General features: G+C 41.0%; 1 protein-coding gene across 1 annotated transcript; it reads left to right on the forward strand.

Moving 5' to 3' along the window:
• The first annotated feature begins 248 nt into the window (after nucleotides 1-248).
• Nucleotides 249-18412, forward strand: LOC311133951 (protein-glutamine gamma-glutamyltransferase 2-like). The gene is made up of 13 exons (XM_084167579.1): nucleotides 249-378; nucleotides 8539-8718; nucleotides 10946-11164; nucleotides 12149-12267; nucleotides 13132-13260; nucleotides 13429-13606; nucleotides 14000-14135; nucleotides 14471-14574; nucleotides 14863-15102; nucleotides 15657-15932; nucleotides 16228-16388; nucleotides 16598-16734; nucleotides 17995-18412. Exons 1-13 carry the CDS (start codon nucleotides 369-371, stop codon nucleotides 18143-18145), a joined length of 2040 nt encoding a protein of 679 aa, XP_084023705.1. The 5' UTR covers nucleotides 249-368; the 3' UTR covers nucleotides 18146-18412.
• The last annotated feature ends 4533 nt before the right edge of the window (nucleotides 18413-22945 follow it).

Consider the following 22945-nt stretch of genomic DNA (forward strand, 5'->3'; position numbering starts at 1 on the left):
ACTAGCGGTCGACTCGATGTCGCTACTAGTCAGTAGAGTGTGTGTGTGCATGTGTGTGTGTGCATGCGTGCGTGCGTCCTTGTGCATGCATGTGAGCACGCGCACGCGGGGGTTTGACGGAAGAAAACCAACACGACCAGATGACCTCCCATCCCACGTTACACATTATGCCGTCAGCTTCTGCAAAATGTTTGATCCGCCTCTATATGGCAAGAGGAGCCTACATCGATGGAATTTTGGTGACGCGCATGACCACTACAAATATGAATTTCGTTCACAGTCAGAATAGCTGCGCAGTGTAGACAGTCACTGAGAATACTTTCAATAGCCTACCACAGACTATTACCCGGCTGTACATCAACGCGATCATGGCCCAAGGTAAGATTTTAATAACTATTTGCAATGTTTTATTTGCAATGTTTTATTGAATGTGTTGTATCTCTGCAAATCTTCTTCAAGTCTGTGCAGCGCCTTATTGAACATTTGAACATAACTGTGAATTACATTTTGAGTTTCATCAACAGTAAAACAACGAATGCAAACTTGCATCATGGTCTACAATGTAGACAGTGGCAGATAATTTAAAATAGCTTATCATGTTATGTTATTGCTTCCAAAAATAAATAATTCCTCCCAGGACTGACCCATATGCCAGAATCTTTATCTAAATATTTGAAGCATTTACAGAATTGTAATATTGCCTCAAAACTAAACTAAACTAAACAGCAAAGTGAAACCTGATCCATCACTTCGCTATGGACCAGGGTTTCCCAAAGTCGGTCCTGGGGACCCCCTGGGTGCACGTTTTGGTTTTTGCCCTAGCACTACACAGCTGATCCAACTCATCATCAAGCTTTGATTATTTGAATCAGCAGCTGTGTAGTGCTAGGGCAAAAACCGAGTTTGGGAAACCCTACTATGGACAAATGATGGCAAATAACTTACCGGTAGCTGGATTCTTTTACGCATGCTACATTAGGTTAGGTTGCCATTAATGACCTTGTCCAGGGGTGTCAAACTAATTTTGCCCGGGGGCCGCATTCAGTCTTCAACAAGCACCAACAATGTCTTATATTTCTTCGCCATCAAAATTAGCCAAAAATAGCAATCTGTCCATTGTTTTTGAAAAATGTTTAGCTTTCATTTCGGTGATTATCAGCGAGCTGGACACAGGCAAGAAAATCTATGAATGTAGGTCCATTATCATTTCTACAAAGTTTCAATTTGGTTTTAGTCATTTTAAAGTGTATTGAGTTTTTTTTTATCCCCACCCAAAAAATATCCCCCCTACCCTCCAAAAAATAATACATAAATAAATAAATATATATATATATATACACTACATGACCAAAAGTATGTGGACACCTGCTCTTCGAACATCTCATTCCAAAGTCATGGGCATTAATATGGAGTTGGTCCCCCCTTTGCTGCTATAACAGCCTCCAATCTTCTGGGAAGGCTTTCCACTAGATGTTGGAACATTGCTGTGGGGACTTGCTTCCATTCAGCCACGAGCATTAGTGAGGTCGGCCACTGATGTTGGGCAATTAGGCCTGGCTCGCAGTCGGCGTTCCAAAGTTGTTCGATGGGGTTGAGGACAGGGCTCTGTGCAGGCCAGTCAAGTTCTTCAACACCAATCTCGACAAACCATTTCTGTGTGGTCCTCGCTTTTTGAACGGGGGCATTGTCATGCTGAAACAGGAAAGGGCCTTTCCCACACTGTTGCCACAAAGTTAGGAGCACAGAATCGTCTAGAAATACCTGGCATCCGCCAAGCCCACATTCGTCTGTCGGACTGCCAGATGGTGAAGCGTGATTCATCACTCCAGAGAATGCGTTTTCACTGCTCCAGAGTCCAATGGCGGCGTGCTTTACACCACTCCAGCCGACGCTTGGCATTGGTCATGGTGATCTTAGGCTTGTGTGTGACTGCTCAGCCATGGAAACCCATTTCATGAAGCTCCCGATGAACAGTTCTTGTGCTGACGTTGCTTCCAGAGGCTGTTTGGAACTCAGTAGTGAGTGTTGAAAATGAGGACAAACCATTTTTACGCGCTACGCGCTTCAGCACTCTGCCGTCCCGTTCTGTAAGCTTGTGTGGCCTACCACTTCGTGGCTGAACCGTTGTTACTCCTAGATGTTTCCACTTCACAATAACAGCCCTTACAGTTACCGGGGCAGCTCTTGCAGGGCAGAAATTTGACAAACTGACTTGTTGGAAAGGTGGTATCCTATGACGGTGCCATGTTTAAAGTCACTGAGCTCTTCAGTAAGGCCATTCTACTGCCAATGTTTGTCTATGAAGATTTCATGGCTGTGTGCTCGATTTTCTACACCTGTCTGGAACGGGTGGGGCTGAAATAGCTGAATCCACTAATTTGAAAGGGAGTTCACATACTTTTGGTGCTTCTACAAAGTATTGACTCAGGGGTGTGAATACTTATGTAAATGAGATCTTTCTGTATTTCCTTTTCAATACATTTGCAAAAATGTATAAAAACATATTTTAACTTTGTCATAATGGGGCATTGTGTGTAGATGGGTGAGAAAAAAATCAATTTAATCAATTTTGAATTCAGGCTGTAACACAACAAAATGTTTAATAAATCAAGTGGATTCAGTCAAACCTGCAAAACGGCTCATGTAAACCAGGGGCGAAAAAATAAAAGGTTCAACTCAGATAGTCCATGTAGCCTAACCTTTTCAACCTGAGTGGGAAGAGGAGCTGTAGCGCCTTCTCCATGACTGTGCGTGTGTGTGGACCATTTCACGTCCTTAGTGATTTGGACACAGAGGAAGTTGAAGCTCTAGACCCGCTCCTCACCATTGTAGTGTTGTCTCCCACCTTGTCAGTTATGTTTCGTAGAAAAACCATAAGCTTTAGCCTAGTCGTACCTTATCTTCAATGCATCTAAAGAATGTGTTTGAGAGGGAGTTAACTGTTGCTAAGGGACCTTTGGGCTTTTAATAGCAGACAGCAGCTGTAGCTGCAACCAGAAACTGTGCCGAACCTAATTTGTCCTTGGAATGGTTTTGCAAAGCCCCTTTGAACCCATTCAAACCTTTTACACCGGACAGGAGCCTGACCCAACCTATCAATACATGAACGCTAGTAGTACTAAAATATTAGCAAATGTGTTTGTTCAAAAAAACATATTTGTTTGATGCATAGACTTTTTATTAGAATTGCGTATCAATGCAATAGATACATTTACTTCTCTATTATTGTTCAGAATCCCTACTGTAACTAACCAGATCATGTGTTTAGGAGGCCGAATGCATGATTTAGAGACAATTTCCACTGACTCTCCACACATCCATCCCTTACATACACGCACATGCACACACACACACATTAACACAAGTACACAAGCACGCACACACACATACACTATTTTTATACTATTTATTCAACTGCACGACCAAGACACTATTCCCTTTTATTTTTAAAACATACTTGACATAGCTCACTCATAATTTATGCTGTACAGTGGGGGGGGGGAAGTATTTAGTCAGCCACCAATTGTGCAAGTTCTCCCACTTAAAAAGATGAGAGGCCTGTAATTTTCATCATAGGTACACGTCAACTATGACAGACAAAATGAGAAAAAAAAATCCAGAAAATCACTTTGTAGGATTTTTAATGAATTTATTTGCAAATTATGGTGGAAAATAAGTATTTGGTCAATAACAAAAGTTTCTCAATACTTTGTTATATACCCTTTGTTGGCAATGACACAGGTCAAACGTTTTCTGTAAGTCTTCACAAGGTTTTCACACACTGTTGCTGGTATTTTGGCCCATTCCTCCATGCAGATCTCCTCTAGAGCAGTGATGTTTTGGGGCTGTCGCTGGGCAACACGGACTTTCAACTCCCTCCAAAGATTTTCTATGGGGTTGAGATCTGGAGACTGGCTAGGCCACTCCAGGACCTTGAAATGCTTCTTACGAAGCCACTCCTTCGTTGCCCGGGCGGTGTGTTTGGGATCATTGTCATGCTGAAAGACCCAGCCACGTTTCATCTTCAATGCCCTTGCTGATGGAAGGAGGTTGTGTAATCTCACGATACATGACCCCATTCATTCTTTCCTTTACACGGATCCGTCTTCCTGGTCCCTTTGCAGAAAAACAGCCCCAAAGCATGATATTTCCACCCCCATGCTTCACAGTAGGTATGGTGTTATTTGGATGCAACTCAGCATTCTTTGTCCTCCAAACACGACGAGTTGAGTTTTTACCAAAAAGTTATATTTTGGTTTCATCTGACCATATGACATTCTCCCAATCCTCTTCTGGATCATCCAAATGCACTCTAGCAAACTTCAGACGGGCCTGGACATGTACTGGCTTAAGCAGGGGGACACGTCTGGCACTGCAGGATTTGAGTCCCTGGCGGCGTAGTGTGTTACTGATGGTAGGCTTTGTTACTTTGGTCCCAGCTCTCTGCAGGTCATTCACTAGGTCCCCCCGTGTGGTTCTGGGATTTTTGCTCACCGTTCTTGTGATCATTTTGACCCCACGGGGTGAGATCTAGCGTGGGGCCCCAGATCGAGGGAGATTATCAGTGGTCTTGTATGTCTTCCATTTCCTAATAATTGCTCCCACAGTTGATTTCTTCAAACCAAGCTGCTTACCTATTGCAGATTCAGTCTTCCCAGCCTGGTGCAGGTCTACAAATTTGTTCCTGGTGTCCTTTGACAGCTCTTGGCCATAGTGGAGTTTGGAGTGTGACTGTTTGAGGTTGTGGACAGGTGTCTTTTATACTGATAACAAGTTCAAACAGGTGCCATTAATACAGGTAACGAGTGGAGGACAGAGGAGCCTCTTAAAGAAGAAGTTACAGGTCTGTGAGAGCCAGAAATCTTGCTTGTTTGTAGGTGACCAAATACTTATTTTCCACCATAATTTGCAAATAAATTCATAAAAAAATCCTACAATGTGATTTTCTGGATTTTTTTTCCTCAATTTGTCTGTTATAGTTGACGTGTACCTATGATGAAAATTACAGGCCTCTCTCATCTTTTGAAGTGGGAGAACTTGCACAATTGGTGGCTGACTAAATAAAAAATGTTCCCCACTGTATATGCTATTGTTAGAGAGAGAGAGAGAGAGAGAGAGAGAGAGAGAGAGAGAGAGAGAGAGAGAGAGAGAGAGAGAGAGAGAGAGAGAGAGAGAGAGAGAGAGAGAGAGAGAGAGAGAGAGAGAGAGAGAGAGAGAGAGAGAGAGAGAGAGAGAGAGAGAGAGAGAGAGAGAGAGAGAGAGAGAGAGAGAGAGAGAGAGAGAGAGAGAGAGAGAGAGAGAGAGAGAGAGAGAGAGAGAGAGAGAGAGAGAGAGAGAGAGAGAGGAGAGAGAGAGAGAGAGAGAGAGAGCTCTTGCGGCTTCATTCATGACTAGGCTGGATAGGTTGCTCTTAATAGCTGAGAGAACGTATGTCTTTTTCCTGGGATTTACTGTACCTGCTTCTGTGCAATTTTCCCTGACTAGGATCTTTCATTGCCGCAACCTTATTGGGTTTATTTTGGCCCTGAAGTTCTGCTAGGCCTATAACAGGACCCTTGATGTTGTGTTGTTCAAGTTTGGTAGACTGGAAGCAAAACAAGGGAGTGTAAGCCTAGGGTGATGGCATTGTGGAGATGGTGACCTCATGTAGTAGCCTGCTCAATGGGGGCATGTGATCACATAAATGGGAACACACATCCCCTACACACATAGCTCACCTTGATCTCTGTCCATTAATACATTTTTGCACTATTCATGTTAGTGACAGACTGTAATACATTGCTGTCTTTCCAGTGCAATAGAACAAAGCAAAACAACAATAACTACACCTTAATTACAGAAACTTTTCCATTTAAATTCAGACTCCACTTTTCTTACATCAGCTTTCATTCCACAATGTGAGAGTGGTTAATAAAAATGTATTTTATTTGATACCAACAGTGTAATACGAGACTGAAATGCAGCAATAACTAGACTTTACCATTACATTGATTGAGCCTGCGTTGTTTGGCCTGTGTTGTCGAAAACAACGTTTTGGTTGTTTATCTGCTATCAATCTGCCTAATGGTCTCCAGATTCTAGGTTTAAAGTCCTGTTGCCTCTAGCTGTGCAAAAGCACAAGTTCCCAGCCACTTTATGACTGAGTAAAATAGGCTTATTGCCAACTTTATTTATCTTCAGGATGAAAGAGTTGGACTGGAGACTGGAGTTTGTCTCCTTTGAAAGACCACTTTTCTTCAACTACAAGGTGTAAAACACATGCACAATTCCCCACGGTTGGTCAAATGTAAAAGATACACTATTCAGATGGTCCTACAGAAACTGATTTGTCATATATGTAGTCAGGGTTGGGTTGGTTACTTTTTAAATGTAATCTGTTAGTTACTAGTTACCTGTCCAAAATTGTAATCAGTAATGTAACTTTTGGATTACCCAAACTCATTAACATAATCGGATTACTTTAAATTACCTTTGGATTACTTTTCCCTTAAGAGGCATTAGAAGAAGACAGTCAGTGTTTGTTGTTATGTGCACTCTTAGAAAAAAAGGTGCCGTCTAGAACCAATAAAGGTTTGTCGGCTGTCCCATAGGAGAACCCTTTGAAAACCCTGTTGGTTCCAGGTAGAACCCTTTGTGTTCCATGTAGAACCCTTTCAGGAACCGAAAAAGGTTCTACCTGGAACCAAAAAGGGTTCTCCTATTGGGACAGCCGAAGAACCCTTTTGGAACCCTTTTTTTCCAGGAGTTTGGGCATAACCTTTGTCACCTCACATTTAGTTTTCATGTCATTTTCTCCTGCCAGGATTATTTAACAACAACCAGTCTTGTCTTAAAGAAGCAGGATGACTGTAAATAGGAAATCAGAGGGTGGGATCTTATTCACATACCGAGTCCTGGGGAGAAGGAGGAGTACAGTATTTACTTGCAGGGAGTGACAGAACACTAACTCATTCATGTTTTCTTGTTTTCGCTCTTGTGAAATACTTCCCTTCTTTAAATGAATCAATGAAAGGGTTCAAGTCTGTGTCTAAATGGGTTGGTGTAGTATTCACCCGCTAGTGGTACTTGAGTAAATATAGTTACCAAGATAGTTATTTGCAAAGCAGCATTTCCTGTCTGACTTTTAATGCAATACAAGTCTTTCTGTTACACAACAGGTAAAGTGTTTCTCTTTCCACTCAATAACAGGAAGAGAACTCTTACAGTAAGTTTAAATTACAATGAAAGTCCTTGGATTCAAGCCTGCTGCCAGAGATAAGCTGGAAAAGGGTCTGAAAATGTCTGGAAAAACAATTTGCAGCAGTCTTTTAACCATTTGTCTGTGGCCTATTTACCAAAAATGAATTCAGACACTCTTAATGATTTAGCCATGCATACGTTTTATTGTATAGGCTACACACTTATTAATAGGATTTCATGTGGCCTCTTTACTATACCATAATGTATGTACATTTTCTCAAAATCTAAAACTGCTAAAGCAGTCATTTTGACAGCTCATGAATTTAAAAAAATGTATTACCCCCTCCGTCCTTGACACTTGGCACTTAAAATGATGTTTAGGCTACGGTCTTGCTGACCGTCCGTCTTTGTGGTTGGGGTATTTTATTTATTTTGTTGTTATAAAAATAAGCTGTTGCTGTGTTCCAACACATATGCCTTGTGTGTCATAGTTGTAACAAAGGCATTCCCCAAATCAAATTCATTGAACATATGAAATGTTGTGTTTTTTTGTTTTTACATACAGTATATCCTACAGTAACATAAACTAATGAAAATACTATGGTGTTCTAAAAATATATATATTGTATTCTAATGTTTCCTAAGACCTTCATAAACACAACCAAATTATTATTTTTGCAATAGCATATGAAATGTATTAATTACAATGTTAGAATGTTGCAGTCAGCACGACTGCTCGTTAGCTTGAGGCCCAGTGGTTGTAGTGTTAACAGACATTTAGCAGACACTCTTTCTGCAAAAGCACACAGTCAAAGAGCTGGACAGCTAGCTTAAAAACAAGAAACTCTCTCTTCAGAGGTCAGTAGAATACTTCATTGTAGTGCTAAAAATAAAATGAAGTACCAGTATTGAAACGCTACAATACAATGTAAAGCAACTATTATAGACATTTCCAAAGTAGTAGTGCCATTGGCGGTGAGAGGAAGGGGTGGTCTTCTTGGAAGGGACCAGCGTTTAGAGTTGGGAAGCCAGTTTGAAGAAGCCTACCTAAAAACAGTTATAGACACAATTGTCTTAAAAGCAATGGGGGTGTTTGGTCCACCACTGAGGCACCATAAAAAGAGAAGACTATCTATCAAATCGATGAAATCATATTTGTATAGCACTTTTGACGAACACATTTGTCAGAAAGTGTTAAACCTTACTATACTGAAGACTGGACTGACACCCCCAAAGAGCAAACAGAGGAACTGTAGATCAGGATTCTATTCCCTTGTAACTGGCTGGGTAGATGTTTAGAGGTCAATCCTGAGGTAATTCTACTCACTATGTCCTTTCTCTCTCTCATCCATCTCCCAGCACTGGACATTGCCCGATGGGACCTGGAGTGTGAGTTCAACAACACAGACCACCGCACGGAGCTCAACGGGGTGGAGCGCCTTATCGTGAGAAGGGGCCAGCCGTTCACCATCAACCTGCACCTCCGCTCAGGCGACTACCAGCCTGGTGGCAGTGCCCTCGACCTCGCCGTAGAGACCGGTACTGTGTTATCCCTGGGTTGTCGACTAATCAATTCAATGTGAAAGGCACTAGATAAATGTTGTTTAATTTTTATTAAATCCTATAGGTTAATCTTAATTAAAACATAAGATCATTTCAGTGTTTCCCCTAGATATTTCCAAAGGCAGGATGCAAATGGTCCCAAAAGCAACATCTACGGTTCCTGACAACAGAAACCGAAGCCTGGGCAGGGTAAGTAATTGTAGAGGAGGCAGGGTAGAGTGTCAGCTATCTAACTGTTCTGTAAGAGTCAATAGTGTTATCACTGGTAATTGGAGCAGGATCAAATAGTTTCCCTTTCCTCTAAACAACATTAGACCTCAACATTAGCTTTTCTTCCTCCCTATCGCTTTTGGAGAAAATAAACAACATTGGAGAAAATAAACAAGTTCCTAATGCCAATAGAAACACACAATTAGGCATTGTCGTGGTACCTTTAACATTTCCTGGCAGACACGACCCAGTAAAAGAATGCTTTCCATTATCTGCTCAAAAATTTTAACAGAAACCCAGTCCCAAAATCTTTCCCATGAGGACTTTGTCACGATCGTTGACTGAAGACACGGACCAAGGCGCAGCGTGATAAGCGTACATACTTTAATTGTACTTACACTAACAAAAAACAACAAACACACAATACGTGAAGTCCTAGGTTATACACAACAAACCAAACGGAACAAGATCCCACCAACTAACTGGTGCCAACAGGCTGCCTAAGTATGGTCCCCAATCAGAGACAACGAGCTACAGCTGCCTCTGATTGGGAACCACCCTGGCCAACATAGATCTAAACGATCTAGAACAAAAACATAGAAAACTAAACATAGAAAAATCCACACCCTGGCTCAACATTTAAGAGTCCCCAGAGCCAGGGCGTGACAGACTTATTGAATAGCTCAAGTGAATACCTGCTTAAATTCTTCCTTGATTGAAAGAAAACACAGTCTATTGGGCTATGACCGATAAATCTCAAGTCTAAATCTTAACTTCCCTGCAAGTTTGAAAATACCTCATGCATGTGCTGCTGCATAGTGTGTAACACTATAACAACAGACTCTGCGCTCTATTTTTCTATTGTTTTAACCCCCTAAAATCTAAGGCATGTTTTGCCATTTGTCTCTACCTTGACATTTTGGCTTCTACATTGTGATCTAAAAAGTGATAAGGAGGAAGAAAAGCTGATGTTGAGGTCTAATGTTGTTTCAAGGAAAGGGAAACTGTTTTAGCCTGCTCCAATTTTCAGTGATAACACTATTGACTCTTGCAGAATAGTTAGCTGACACTCTACCCTGCCTCCTCTACCATTACTCAACCTGCCCAGTCTTCGGTTCTGTTTGTCAGGAACCGTAGATGTTGTGTTTGGGACCCTTTGTGTCCCGCCTTTGGAAATATCTAAGGGAAAACACTGAAATGATCTGGTGTTTTAATTAAGATTGTGTCAGATGTAAGTTACAGTGTCATAAGAGGGGTGGAGTGCCCATTGTACAGACCACCGCAGTTTCTACAGTATCCAACGGTTTGAGAACAGGAAGAGGATCACGCCACAGGAAAGCATATGTCCTATCAAAGATAATGGTATCACCGTGAAAGTTCAACTATTTTTTAATGGGCTGTAATATAAACGTTAATACACAGAACAGCCAAGGGAGGAATCTAACTTGGTTCAGCCCTCTGCTGAAAGCAAAGGAGTTAAAAGGGGTGACTCTGGCGTTATGCCCAGTCTGAACACAATGGAATTTCAGTTCAGGCAGTTTATCTGCCCTCCGATCTTAACGGAGGTCACTGAAGGAAGCTGAGTTTCCATCGTATTTGATCCCTGTGGAATTGTCCACCATTTTACAATGTTCTCCGCTGAAGGGTTTGGGAATAGTATGTGAATTGTACAATCAGAATTTTTAAAATGTTTCATGTGTGACCTGAAAGCATCTGTGTGCTTCATATTTTTCATGATACAGTAAAGAACCTAATTCTTATAAAGGACAGCAACTTCTGTCGAGGTCATGATTACTGTCGAGGCCTATTTAAAACCCCACTTTAGACTATTGAGATCCGTTGACACAGATCTCATGACAAAGAATGACAGAATAGCTATGGGCAATATTACTTTCCCTCCAATGGTAAAAAGTAGGCAAGTTATAGTGTTTTACATCATCCCTAGCCAAGCGTTCCATCGTTAACCCTTTCTCTTCTTCATGTCCTCTTCTAGGTCCCCAGCCCTCTGACCAGTATGGTACACAGGCCTCCTTTGGGCTGACCGACCAAATCAACACCTCCCGCTGGAGCGCCGCCGTCACCAGTCCCCCCGGGAACATGGTGTCCCTGTCCATCTGTTCCCCCCCGGACGCGCCCATCGGACGCTGGCGCCTGACCTTGGGTCAGGGGGGCAGGGTGGAGTTTGTGCTGCTCTATAACCCCTGGTGCCCCGGTGGGTAAACATTCCATACGTCATGCTGTCTGCGAGTGTAGTAGGACCTATGCATAGTTGAGTGGAATGCCTTAAGAGTAATTCACAGATGCAGAGACGCAGAGACCGGACATAGCTATGCGGAATGTGTTGACAGATGGACAAATTGCTTGAGCCGTGCTGAGAATTTGAAAAGTATGAAAGCCAACAGTCCAGTATTTTAGAACATATATGCGTACACATTTTGGACTCTGGTAGGCACATTAGATGTCTCTGTTACAAAGACAGCCAGCATGACCAATGGAGAGATGCAGGCTTACAGGGATCACACAGTGGGGAGAACAGGATGGATGGATGGATGGATGGTATGGATGGATGGATGGATGGATGGTAGTTTGGGAGAGGATATGATGATCATACATGGAGAATGGGATCGATGGGGATGGATAAGTATTTTCCAGTATCTCTAAATGTTTAGCCCTATCATGTGCTGTATCTACAATACATGTTACACTTAGACATTTTGTCACCCTAGACATCAAAGTAAATAGACAGCAGCTAGTCTCATTAAAGATGCACTCTCAAACATTTGTATAATTTCAGCCAGTAGATTTGAAAGTGGTGCTCACGAGCCAAAAGTGGTCCCCATTTTTTGTGTACTACGTCATCAAATTGCTTACTACATCATCTACTCCATATTATATGTTACATCCTGCAAAAATAAATAAATATATGTTTTATGTTTTTGCAATTCGTATTATATGTTACAATTCCAATTCGTACTATATGTTACGAATTTGTTGTGCTTAAAATCCTGGAGTGCCTTTAATAGAATCAGTTCTACCATACATGTATCATAGAAAGTTATATTGAAAAAAAAATAGCAATTTAATAAGCCCTATGCATTTTTAAATACTGTTTCCTACTGCAAGCAGATAATGAGCTTGTCCTTTTCTATGGAGGACGATACTTTATCCCTGTATTATTTATGTCTCTTGGCAACAGGCGATGTGGTGTACATGGACAGTGAGGAGAAACTGGCGGAGTACATCTTGGCTCAAGATGGTATCATCTACCGAGGCGGCTGGAAGTACCCCATCCCTACACCTTGGAACTATGGCCAGGTACCAACAGCAGCACAACTCTATCAGCTGATCGTTTTAGAAACAGCCTCCTTGAGGAGAGACAAACCAGAATTTGGCGGTGGCAGTGATAAAGGCTTTTGAATTTGTCTGAGAAGGGAGAAATAGCCATTCATCAAGAGATGTATGTTGAACTTATTTCCAATGTAACTACTGTACTGTGCACTTTTAAAGGGGAGATCATGCTGCCTCATAGTATACTGTATATTTAGAGATGTAGGATCTTAATTTGTTCACCCTGTTGCAGGAGAACCTTCCTGTAATTTCCACTTTTTTCTTACGAAATAAATTATCAACCCCTACAAAAATGTCCAATAATTATAATCCAACTAATAATTCACATTTCCTGTTGCTGCAGGATAAATTCTCCTGCTGTAGGAAACTGGCTCAAATTAAGATCCTACATCTGTATGAGTTTGATAAAGTGAGATAAATTATGGTTCAGCAGAACTTGTGATGGATTAACTGTTGACTGGTAAAATCCAATTGAGGCTATTCGCTTTCCACATCAAGACGCTTCCATTGTTTCAATCAGTGTATAATTGACAGATCATGATAATCCCACTGTGAGATGGTGAGACTGAGATTCAATTGTTGATACAGCTCAGTATCTAATTGGTGTGTGTCATAGTTGCATATTGTGCATACTGTTTATGCATGTGACTTTCGTTCAGCTTTACTAAACGTTTGCACATTATATTTGCAGGAGGGAATCTAAGACGAGAAGCAAACTTCTAATCCTTTGATCTTTATTTGACCTTTTGCTCGCCTTTGCATGCTTAGTTCCCTTTCGAAAATAAATAGCGGGTTGATTTGACCTTGTGTGTTTTTCTCTGTGTGGTGTAGTTTGAGGATGGGATCCTGGATGCCTGTCTGAGAATCCTGGATATGAACCCGAAGTGCCTGCGTAACCCTGGGAAAGACGCTTCCGGGAGGAGGAACCCAATCTATGTGTCCAGAGTCCTCAGTGCCATGGTGAGATCACATCAATCGGTTTCCCATTACACACTGCAGTTCATACAGTAGAATAGAATATAAAATATACACTTTAACATATAGTAGATGTTAAAAGGCATTGCTCAATATAACAACAAAGCTGAATGTGAAATGAAGAGCCTGACCATTGCTGTCCATGTCCATCAGGTGAACTGCAATGACGACAAGGGAGTGTTGCTGGGCAGGTGGACTGATAACTATGACGGCGGGGTGAGCCCTCTGTCATGGAAGGGCAGTGTGGCGATCCTCCGGAACTGGGACACAAATGCATGTCAACCTGTGCGCTTTGGCCAATGCTGGGTGTTTGCAGCAGTGGCCTGCTCAGGTTAGACATGAACGCATAGAAATTAAGACTGTGTTTTTTTACATACTTTGTCGTTATATTATGTAAGATACATTCTGTCCCCTTTTTGTATTGCACAAGACACCTTTAGTAACACATTCTATGAATAGGGGGGCAGGTAGCCTAGTGGTTAAGAGCGTTGGGACAGTAACCAAAAAGTTGCTGGTTTGATCCCCGAGCCAACTAGGTGTCCTCTTGAGCAACTTTACCCAAATTGTTCCTGTTAGTCACTCTGGATAAGAGTGTCTGCTAAATGACCTAACTGTAAAATATATACTTGTGTATGATGTATTTATAATGCCATATGTTAGACCTGTAGTAGAATAGTTGATGAGTAGTATTGGCTAACTGTATGTTATTTATGTGCCCTCTCAGTTTCACGAGCCCTGGGCATCCCTTGTCGACTGGTCACCAACTACAATTCAGCCCATGACACCAACAGTAACCTGGTGATAGAGCGCTACGTGGATGAGAACGGACAACTTGTTCAGAAGTCCAGAGACATGATATGGTGAGACCTCAAGAGGACTATCAAATTGATGGATTTCCACTCAAACAAATTCAACACAGAGCTAGCAGATGTTTTACAGTATATTGTCAGAAAATACTGTTTGTCCTAGTATAGATAAAATGTCTTGGGATTAACATTAAGTCTACAAAAGTGAATGATCCACTTTTTTTCTGCCACGTATTTGCTCATGTACAATTTACTCATGCTTTTTTGCCAACAATCAGGAAATAGTCAAGGCATTCCGGAGGTTGGGTATATGAGCAAATGTCCTTCTCTTGTACCAGACAGCAATCTGGAAATGGTTAAGGGGTTACTATGGTTGTGTGTCTTTGTAGGAACTACCACTGCTGGGTCGAGAACTGGATGACCAGACCTGACCTCAAACCCGGTTTTGACGGCTGGCAGGCCATGGACCCCACACCACAAGAGAAGAGTGAAGGTGAGGCCTAGATGGTATTGAGAATAATCCCAACTACAATAATCCCAACTACAATAACCCCAACTACAATAATCTCAACAATTTCAGAATAGCCCATAAAAGGGCCTGACCCCAATTCATATGTGTATTGATTCCACTGATACCATTCAAATTGAGTCTTGGAGATCTGGTGTAGAAACTACTGAATTGCTAATCATCATATTTTACTACAAGTGATAAAGATATGGCTTCAGATACGTCATAGAAACATGTAATTTTCAGTTCGCTCACAGATTATCCTTCTTTCAGGAGTTTACTGCTGTGGCCCTATCCCACTGAAAGCCATCAAGGAGGGCGAGCTCACCTATAAATATGACGCCCCATTTGTGTTCGCGGAGGTCAACGCTGACGTGCACACCTTTATGAAGCGCAAAGATGGCAGCACGGAGAGGATCATCAACTCCGTCAATGTGGGCCTGAAGATCAGCACTAAGAGCGTGGGCAGTGATAAGAGAGAGGACATCACACACCTATACAAGTACCCTGAGGGTAGGGAGCTTCACTACGACAGAAAATAAGGAGCCCCAACACTTACCCACCGTGATAAAACATTTGCAGCGTGGCAATAGGGCCAGGCATGGCTACCATACTATTGTGTAGGGTAACCAATAGTCAGACAAGTGCTGACCAGGTTGTAGTGAAAACCAGGTTGAGAGGGGGGATAGAAGAAGGGGAAGGAGAGGTGGGAAGCAGGGGAAGCTTGTGGTTGATGATATGTGACACAACTGCCTGAAAATGTACACATTAGCAAACACACCACTGTAAAATGCCACCAGGACACACCAATGTCACATTACACCACGAAATGCCACCAAGACAGCAGAAAGGAATGTCACATTCTTTCTTACGTATTTGTAGTAGTCTGTTCACTATATGTACACTCAGATAATGTATGGCGCTTCAACATAAGAAATATATGGTGAAGTTCACTATAGACTACTCTGGAAACAAGTTCTTATTCTTCCCAAAATGTATCAGAATTTGTCAGAGTTAATTTACAGTATATGAAAGCATGTATAACCTTTGCTTTCTGTGCCCCCCAGGTTCTGACGGGGAAAGGGAGGCCTTTACAAAAGCCAACCACCAGAACAAACTACTGCAGCAGCAAGACAATGCTGGCCTGCTTATCGTCATCAAGGTTTCCACGGACATGAGAAAGGGGTGTGACTTTGACGTGTTTGCCGTGATTACAAACAACACGCCCAATGAGAAGAGGTGCCGTCTGGTGTTCGGCTCCAGAGCTGTGTCCTACAACGGTATTCTGGGAGAGAACTGTGGGTTCAAAGACCTGCTCAACGTACAGTTGGCACCTGGAGAAGGTCAGTTGGCTTTGTATAATGGAAAGTTTTGTGTATATATATGTGAGTGTGATATACTGTATTATTATAATTTACACGTGGCTCATTTAGAGTTTAAGACCGTTTATGGATTTATCTTTTCATGTTATTTCATTGTACTCTGCTGAGGTCGTGGTACTCTGCTAATCGTGAATGTGTGTCTGTGTGCATTGAAATCATACTGTCCAGTGTTTTATGTATCTGCTTATGTCAACATGTGTCAACATCTGAGAAATTGTGTGGTGTCTCACTTTCTCTGCTTTATGTCTCACTCCAGAAAAGCGGGTTGCTCTGAGGATGAACTACTCCAAGTATGCAGAGAACCTCACTGAGGACAACATGATCCGGCTGGCGGCTCTGCTCCTAGACTACGGTACCCAAAAGTCCTACCTCTCTGTGAGGGACGTCGTACTGGTTAACCCAGAGATCAAAGTCAGGGTACGGCCACTACTGTCACTACTTTAACACTTTACAAAACACAACAATATAGTGATTAACATGAGTGATGTAGTAGTTAAAAGTAATAAGCATAAACCATACTTATTGCAAGCTTGAGTGTGATTATCAGAGATGGAGCGTTCTCCATGTTTGCCTAGCCGATGAAATGCACTGTGTCAAAGCATTAAGATATGTTCCCTGATCTATAGATCCTTGGGGAGCCCAAAGAGAACCGTAAGCTGGCGGCTGAGATCACCCTGCAGAACCCTCTCCCAGTACCACTGCAGAACTGCTGCTTCACCGTGGAGGGGTCCAATCTCACTGGAGGACAGATCATCACTGAGAGGTAGGAGGGAGGGAAGACAGGGTGACATCTATTTCCAAACAGGACTGACTACAGATTAAGTGCATTTACCGCTAAAAGTAACAACAGGAGTGCTATTGTGTAAATAGGACCTATTAGTAAGGTTCTAAGCAACAATGCCATTTTAAAGTTTGTCAGGGATGTCTATAAGCATATGTATAATTCATACACATATAATCAATCATGTTTTAGTCACCAAGTGGTGCATGTCCATGCTTTGGTAGAGTTGGAGGGGTTCATGACAAGGGAAATTTATGTTTTGTAGCAGACTCACAATAGTGCTTACATGTCAAAAGCAGACTCAAATCCTTATTAGGGCTAAGTGGGATACTGAAATCCCAGCCATTTACAATTCAAGCACACTTTAACTATCCAAGAGTTTTGCCAAGACCACAATTTAATGAATCTTCTCAAAAAATGTTTTGGATTTGAAAACGAACACTTTCACATCAAAGACTAGGAAGTTGGCTAGACGAAAGCTGACTGTTTCACCAGGTTGTGAATGTTTGTCTGGATTTATTCAGTATTTATAAAATCATTTGATTGTGAGAGTATCGTTTTGTCAGAGTTGGTTTTCCAAGCATTCGGATGGTTGTGATGAGTTGTGGGTTTGGTTGGCATGTAACTCCTAGATGTTTGGCTCAATGTGGTGTTACGCAATTGAAACGACTGCCTACAGGCAGAGAATATGAATGGATTTGATCATAAAGACATTTTTGAATGAGTTTGACGAGCTTCTACAACAGAATTACATATCCTATAATATAATATGGTTATTTAGCAGATGCTTTAATCCAAAGTGATTTCTAGTTCAGACATATTTCTATGAAGATAACTATGGCTGATGCAATACATACACAGTCCTTGCTAGTCAACTCAGAAAAATCATTACAATCACACTACAGATGTAGGATCTACATTTTCGCCAGTTTGCTACTTGAGGAGAATAATCCTGCTGCAACAGGAAATGTGAATTATTATGTGGATTATAATTAATGGATATTTTTTGTAGGGGAAGCCTTTAACTCAAATACACTACAGGTTTGCATTTCCTGCTGTGCATGAAAAGTCTCAGCAACAAAAGAGTGATCAAATTAAGATCCTATATCTGTAGCTAAAGACATCCATTTAAGACATTTCATTAAAAATAATAAACTGTCTAAACATTTATGCTGGGAATGTAGTGTGATAGTGTTAGAGTGGATGTAGATTGAGTAACTTCTAAATATTTACCCTCCTTAGACTTAACTCCACGGTGGAACCCGGGCAGGATGCCAAGGTCAAAATCTACTTCACGCCCACCCACTCGGGCCTGAGGAAACTGGTGGTCGACTTCGACAGCAATAAGCTGTGTCACGTCAAGGGCTACAGGAACGTCATCATCGGCAAATAGAAGACCCACCCTGAGCCTACACTCCAGAAGCCTTGTTACGAAATCTCTGCAAAGCAACATATTGCTATACTCATAGATCTGTCTCACTTATCACCTATAGTTTTATACATTTATACATTTTATAGGATTTATAAATATTTTGCATTGAAAGCTTTGAATTGTAATAGTTTCACATTTTTGCATATTGATGTCAACAAATTCAAATTGTAAATGAATGTATTGACAATATAGTGCTAGAGGCCTTTTTCATAAAGAGATGGAAAATGACATTCCTATTTTTCGGGCTCTCTTTTTTGTCAAGCAAATCCACAATTAGAAATATGTTCAAGTAAAGCTTAATAATGTAAGTTTTGTATTGCTTATTGATACAGTAAGTGGCCTATGTTCTAAATGAATGTATTGACAATGCATATATTTTTCATTAGGGCAAATCAAGTCTGACATTTTAAAGTGGAAATTACAACAAATTGAAGCCTTTTTAAACCTTGAGTGATCAAATTAAGATCCTTCATCTGTATGAAATATATTTAGATGTTTTAAATCAAAACTCTACAGTGATAAATGGCATAATAGTTCCTATGTACTATTTTTATACTCAGTTTGCAGTAACTGCTATCATTAAAAGCTATTGGATTATATTGTACACAAATACATTGATACAAATACATTTAGATACCCATAAAAAGGTTTTTGATATGCCCATTTATTATTTAGTCAGACACAGCTTTACAGAAGTCCTGCCAGCTTGAAATCTATGAACCCTGTAACAACGATTGTGCAAGGAGAAAAGTATTAAGCAACATGACCAAATAGGACTCATCAGTAATCTTTTGGCAAATACTTAGCAATTTCCTAGAGGCCAAAAGGTTCACCTCCATCTTCTTGGCAACTCTGAAATAGGAAGACCGTGTTCTGCATTAAGAAGGTAAATAGTTGGCAGTAGCTAGAGATACAAATCAGAACTTCCACGATGAGATAACGCATGGCAGTGTAAAAACAAAGAGATTGCCAACTCCCTTTATCTGGAAACTAGTCAAGTCTATCATGAATGGACAAAGCTCTGTGTTAAAATTAATCTTGATAAACACTTTAATAAAGTATTTATCTAAATGGTCCCTTCATGTTGAACAATCCACAGGTACATCTTACCCAGCTTGCACATTTGGTTCCTTGGAAGTTGTGGGAACGTATGTTTTTGGTTTCACATTCGTTGTGGGAATGAAGCCATACGTTTCCTTACCAGTAAAACTTTACATTTTTTAAATGTTCTGAGAACAGAAGTAAAAATGTTGCCTGTTCTGGGAATGTTTATTTTTAGGTTGCAGGGAGGTTCTGAGAATGTTTTACTCTGGTTCCTTGAAAGTTTTGCTGGGAGGTTTATACGCTCTGAAAACGTTTTTTGAATAACTGCCTTTAAAACTTTCACTGAATGTTTCAATAAGACTTAATAACACTGCTAGCATATTTTGGGTTAACTTTTTTAACTCAAAGCACAGATAGGACACATGGAAATTCCTTTCTTTAGGCATTAATCATGCAAACATGTTTATTGTGACATGAATCAGTAAGATTTCAACCTATAATCTTCTGTTCTTTATCCATGGAATTAGTCCACTGAGCCACCAGGATGGAGCTAACATGCCATGTGTTTTTACGCATAGAAACCTGTTTATTTTAGTCTATTCACACAGACCCCATTTCAAAGGAAAATTTGTGGGCGTGGCCAACACACCTGAACATACTTAACAAGATAGAGGATATAGAGCATTTTGTTGATGCTGAGAACGGAATGTATATGTTTTTAAATAACATTCTTTAAACGTTCTCTGAGATTTACTCAAGTTTTCGTGTGGTTTTTATGGAAAATTGTAACGTTCTCGGAACAATTTGAGAACATGACTTTAAATAGAATCATGATGAAACCTGTTGGAAACGTTATGCTGAAGTACTGAAATTCCCATAGATAAACGTTGTTTCTTAACGTTCTTGGAACAATTTGAGAAACCGGTCTCCGGTCTTGGCTCTAAAGCTCAGTTATTTCAGGGATGTTTGACCTCAGTGAAAGGAGCTAGTAATCCATCAATTTACATATGGTACCATGTAAAAAGCTGAGGGAAATCAAATCCATGGGGGAAATGCACAAACAAATCCCAAAATGTTGATGTAACGGTCTGGATCTGGTTAGGTTCAGCTCTATAGTTCTTACGAGTGGACCTCCATTTTGTGGTGCATAGCCAAGTTAGCCACAGGGAAGGTTATATCCACTGATTGTTCATTTTATTTGTAACTTTGACAAAACTGTCACACCCTGGCTCTGGGGACTCTATATGTTGAGCCAGGGTGTGTAGATTCTATGTGTTTTGTGTTCTATGTTAATTAGTCTAGTTGTTCTATTTCTATGTTGGCCAGAGTGGTTCTCAATCAGAGGCAACGAGTGTCAGCTGTTGCTGGTTGTCTCTGATTGGGAACCACATTTAAACAGGCTGTTTTCCCATAGTAGTTGTGGGATCTTGTTCCGTGTTGGTTTATTTTGTAGCCAAGGACTTCACGTGTCGTTATCGTTTGTTGTTTTGTTCTTGTTATCACTATTGATAAAAGTATGTTCGCTCATCACGCTGCGCCTTGGTCCACTCCGTTCAACGATCGTGACAAAAACATTAGGTTGTATTTATAAAATATTACATACCATAAAATGTATTGCTACCAAGAGATGGTGACAGGTTCACAAAACCACCCTCCCAAGAAATAGTTAATTATTTGAACTCTCTTACTTTATGATTTCCTGTTCATTAATTTGATTGTTTGAAAACAAGCAAAATAAGTACAAGTATAAGTTGTAAAGCAAATGTGCTAACACAAACATAACTATTCTGAATGTAGTTTTACCAATGACCTCAGACAACTCTAACCTGCCCTTGGCATATTCTCAACATTGCAGCTTTTGTGTCGTGTTGATGCATTGATCACTTCAGTGTGTTAATCTGGGCTGGGATTCCTACAGCATTTCCAGACATACTTAAAGTGACAATCAGCAGATGAAACAATACCAAAGCGTCCTCCCCTCCCGTTTCAGTAAAAATCTGAGGGATGGAGCTAGAGAAATATAACCACTCTCAAATTCAAATATGGAGCTACAGTGCCTTGTGAAAGTATCCCCCCCCCCCCCATTTGATCTACACAACATGCCTACCACTTTGAAGATGCAAAATCATTTTTGGGGTGAAACAAACAAGAAATAAGACAAAACAACAGAAAACATGAGTGTGCATAACTATTCACCCCCCCCCCCCCCCCCCCCCCCAAAAAAAAAAAGTCAATACTTTGTAGAGCCACCTTTTGCAGCAATTACAGCTGCAAGTCTCTTGGGGTATGTCTCTTTAAGCTTGGCACATCTAGCCACTGGGATTTTTGCCCATAGGTTCCGCTGGTGTACAGCAATCTTTAAGTCATACCACAGATTCTCCATTGGATTGAGGTCTGGTCTTTGACTAGGCCATTCCAACACATTTAAATGTTTACCCTTAAACCACTCAAGTGTTGCTTTAGCAGTATGCTAAGGATCATTGTCCTGCTGGAAGGTGAACCTCCATCCCAGTCTCAAATCTCTGGAAGACTGAAACAGGTTTACCTCAAGAATGTCCCTGTATTTAGCGCCATCCATCATTCCTTCAATTCTGACCAGTTTCCCAGTCCCTGCCGATGAAAAACATCCCCACAGCATGATGCTGGCACAACCATGCTTCACTGTGGGGATGGTATTCTCGGGGTGTTGGGTTTGCGCCAGACATAGCGTTTTCCTTGATGGCCAAAAAGCTCAATTTTAGTCTCATCTGACCAGAGTACCTTCTTCTATATGTTTGGAGAGTCTCCTACATACCTTTTGGCGAACACCAAATGCTTATTGTTTTCTTTAAGCAATGGCTTTTTTTCTGGCCACTCTTCCGTAAAGCCCAGCTCTGTGGAGTGTATGGCTTAAAGTGGTCCTATGGACAGATACTCCAATCTCCGCTGTGGAGCTTTGCAGCTCCTTCAGGGTTATCTTTAGTCTCTTTGTTGCCTCTCTGATTAATGCCCTCCTTGCCTGGTCCGTGCGTTTTGGTGGGCGGCCCTCTCTTGGCAGGTTTGTTGTGGTGCCATATTCTTTCAATTTTTTAATAATGGATTTAATGGTGCTCCGTGGGATGTTAAAAGTTTCTGATATTTTTTCATAACCCAACCCTGATCTGTACTTCTCCACAACTTTGACTCTGACCTGTTTGGAGAGCTCCTTGGTCTTCATGGTGCCGCTTGCTTGGTGATGCCCCTTGCTTAGTGGTGTTGCAGACTCTGGGGCCTTTCAGAACAGGTGTATATATACTGAGATCATGTGACAGATCATGTGACACTTAGATTGCACACAGGTGGACTTTATTTAACTAATTATGTGACTTCTGAAGGTAATTGGTTGCACCAGATCTTATTTAGGGGCTTCATAGCAAAGGGGGTGAATACTTATGCACACACACCTTTTCCGTTATTTATTTTTTTGAAATGTTTGAAACATGTTATTTTTTTCATTTCACATTACATGAAATCCAAATAAAAATCCATTTAAATTACAGGTTGTAATAACAAAATAGGAAAAACGTCAAGGGGGATAAATACTTTTGCAAGGCTCTGTATGGATGCAAGGACTGACAATCCCTGGTATCAAAATGATAGTTTTAACCATGTTTTGTTGCTATATAGGGCTTATTTACATGTACTTTCTTTACAAAATTGGAGTAAAACAAGCTTATATTTTGGGTTCTGATGGGGTAT

Source organism: Coregonus lavaretus (genome assembly GCF_964263955.1).
Source record: "Coregonus lavaretus genome assembly, chromosome: 8".
Taxonomy (NCBI): Eukaryota; Metazoa; Chordata; class Actinopteri; order Salmoniformes; family Salmonidae; genus Coregonus; species Coregonus lavaretus.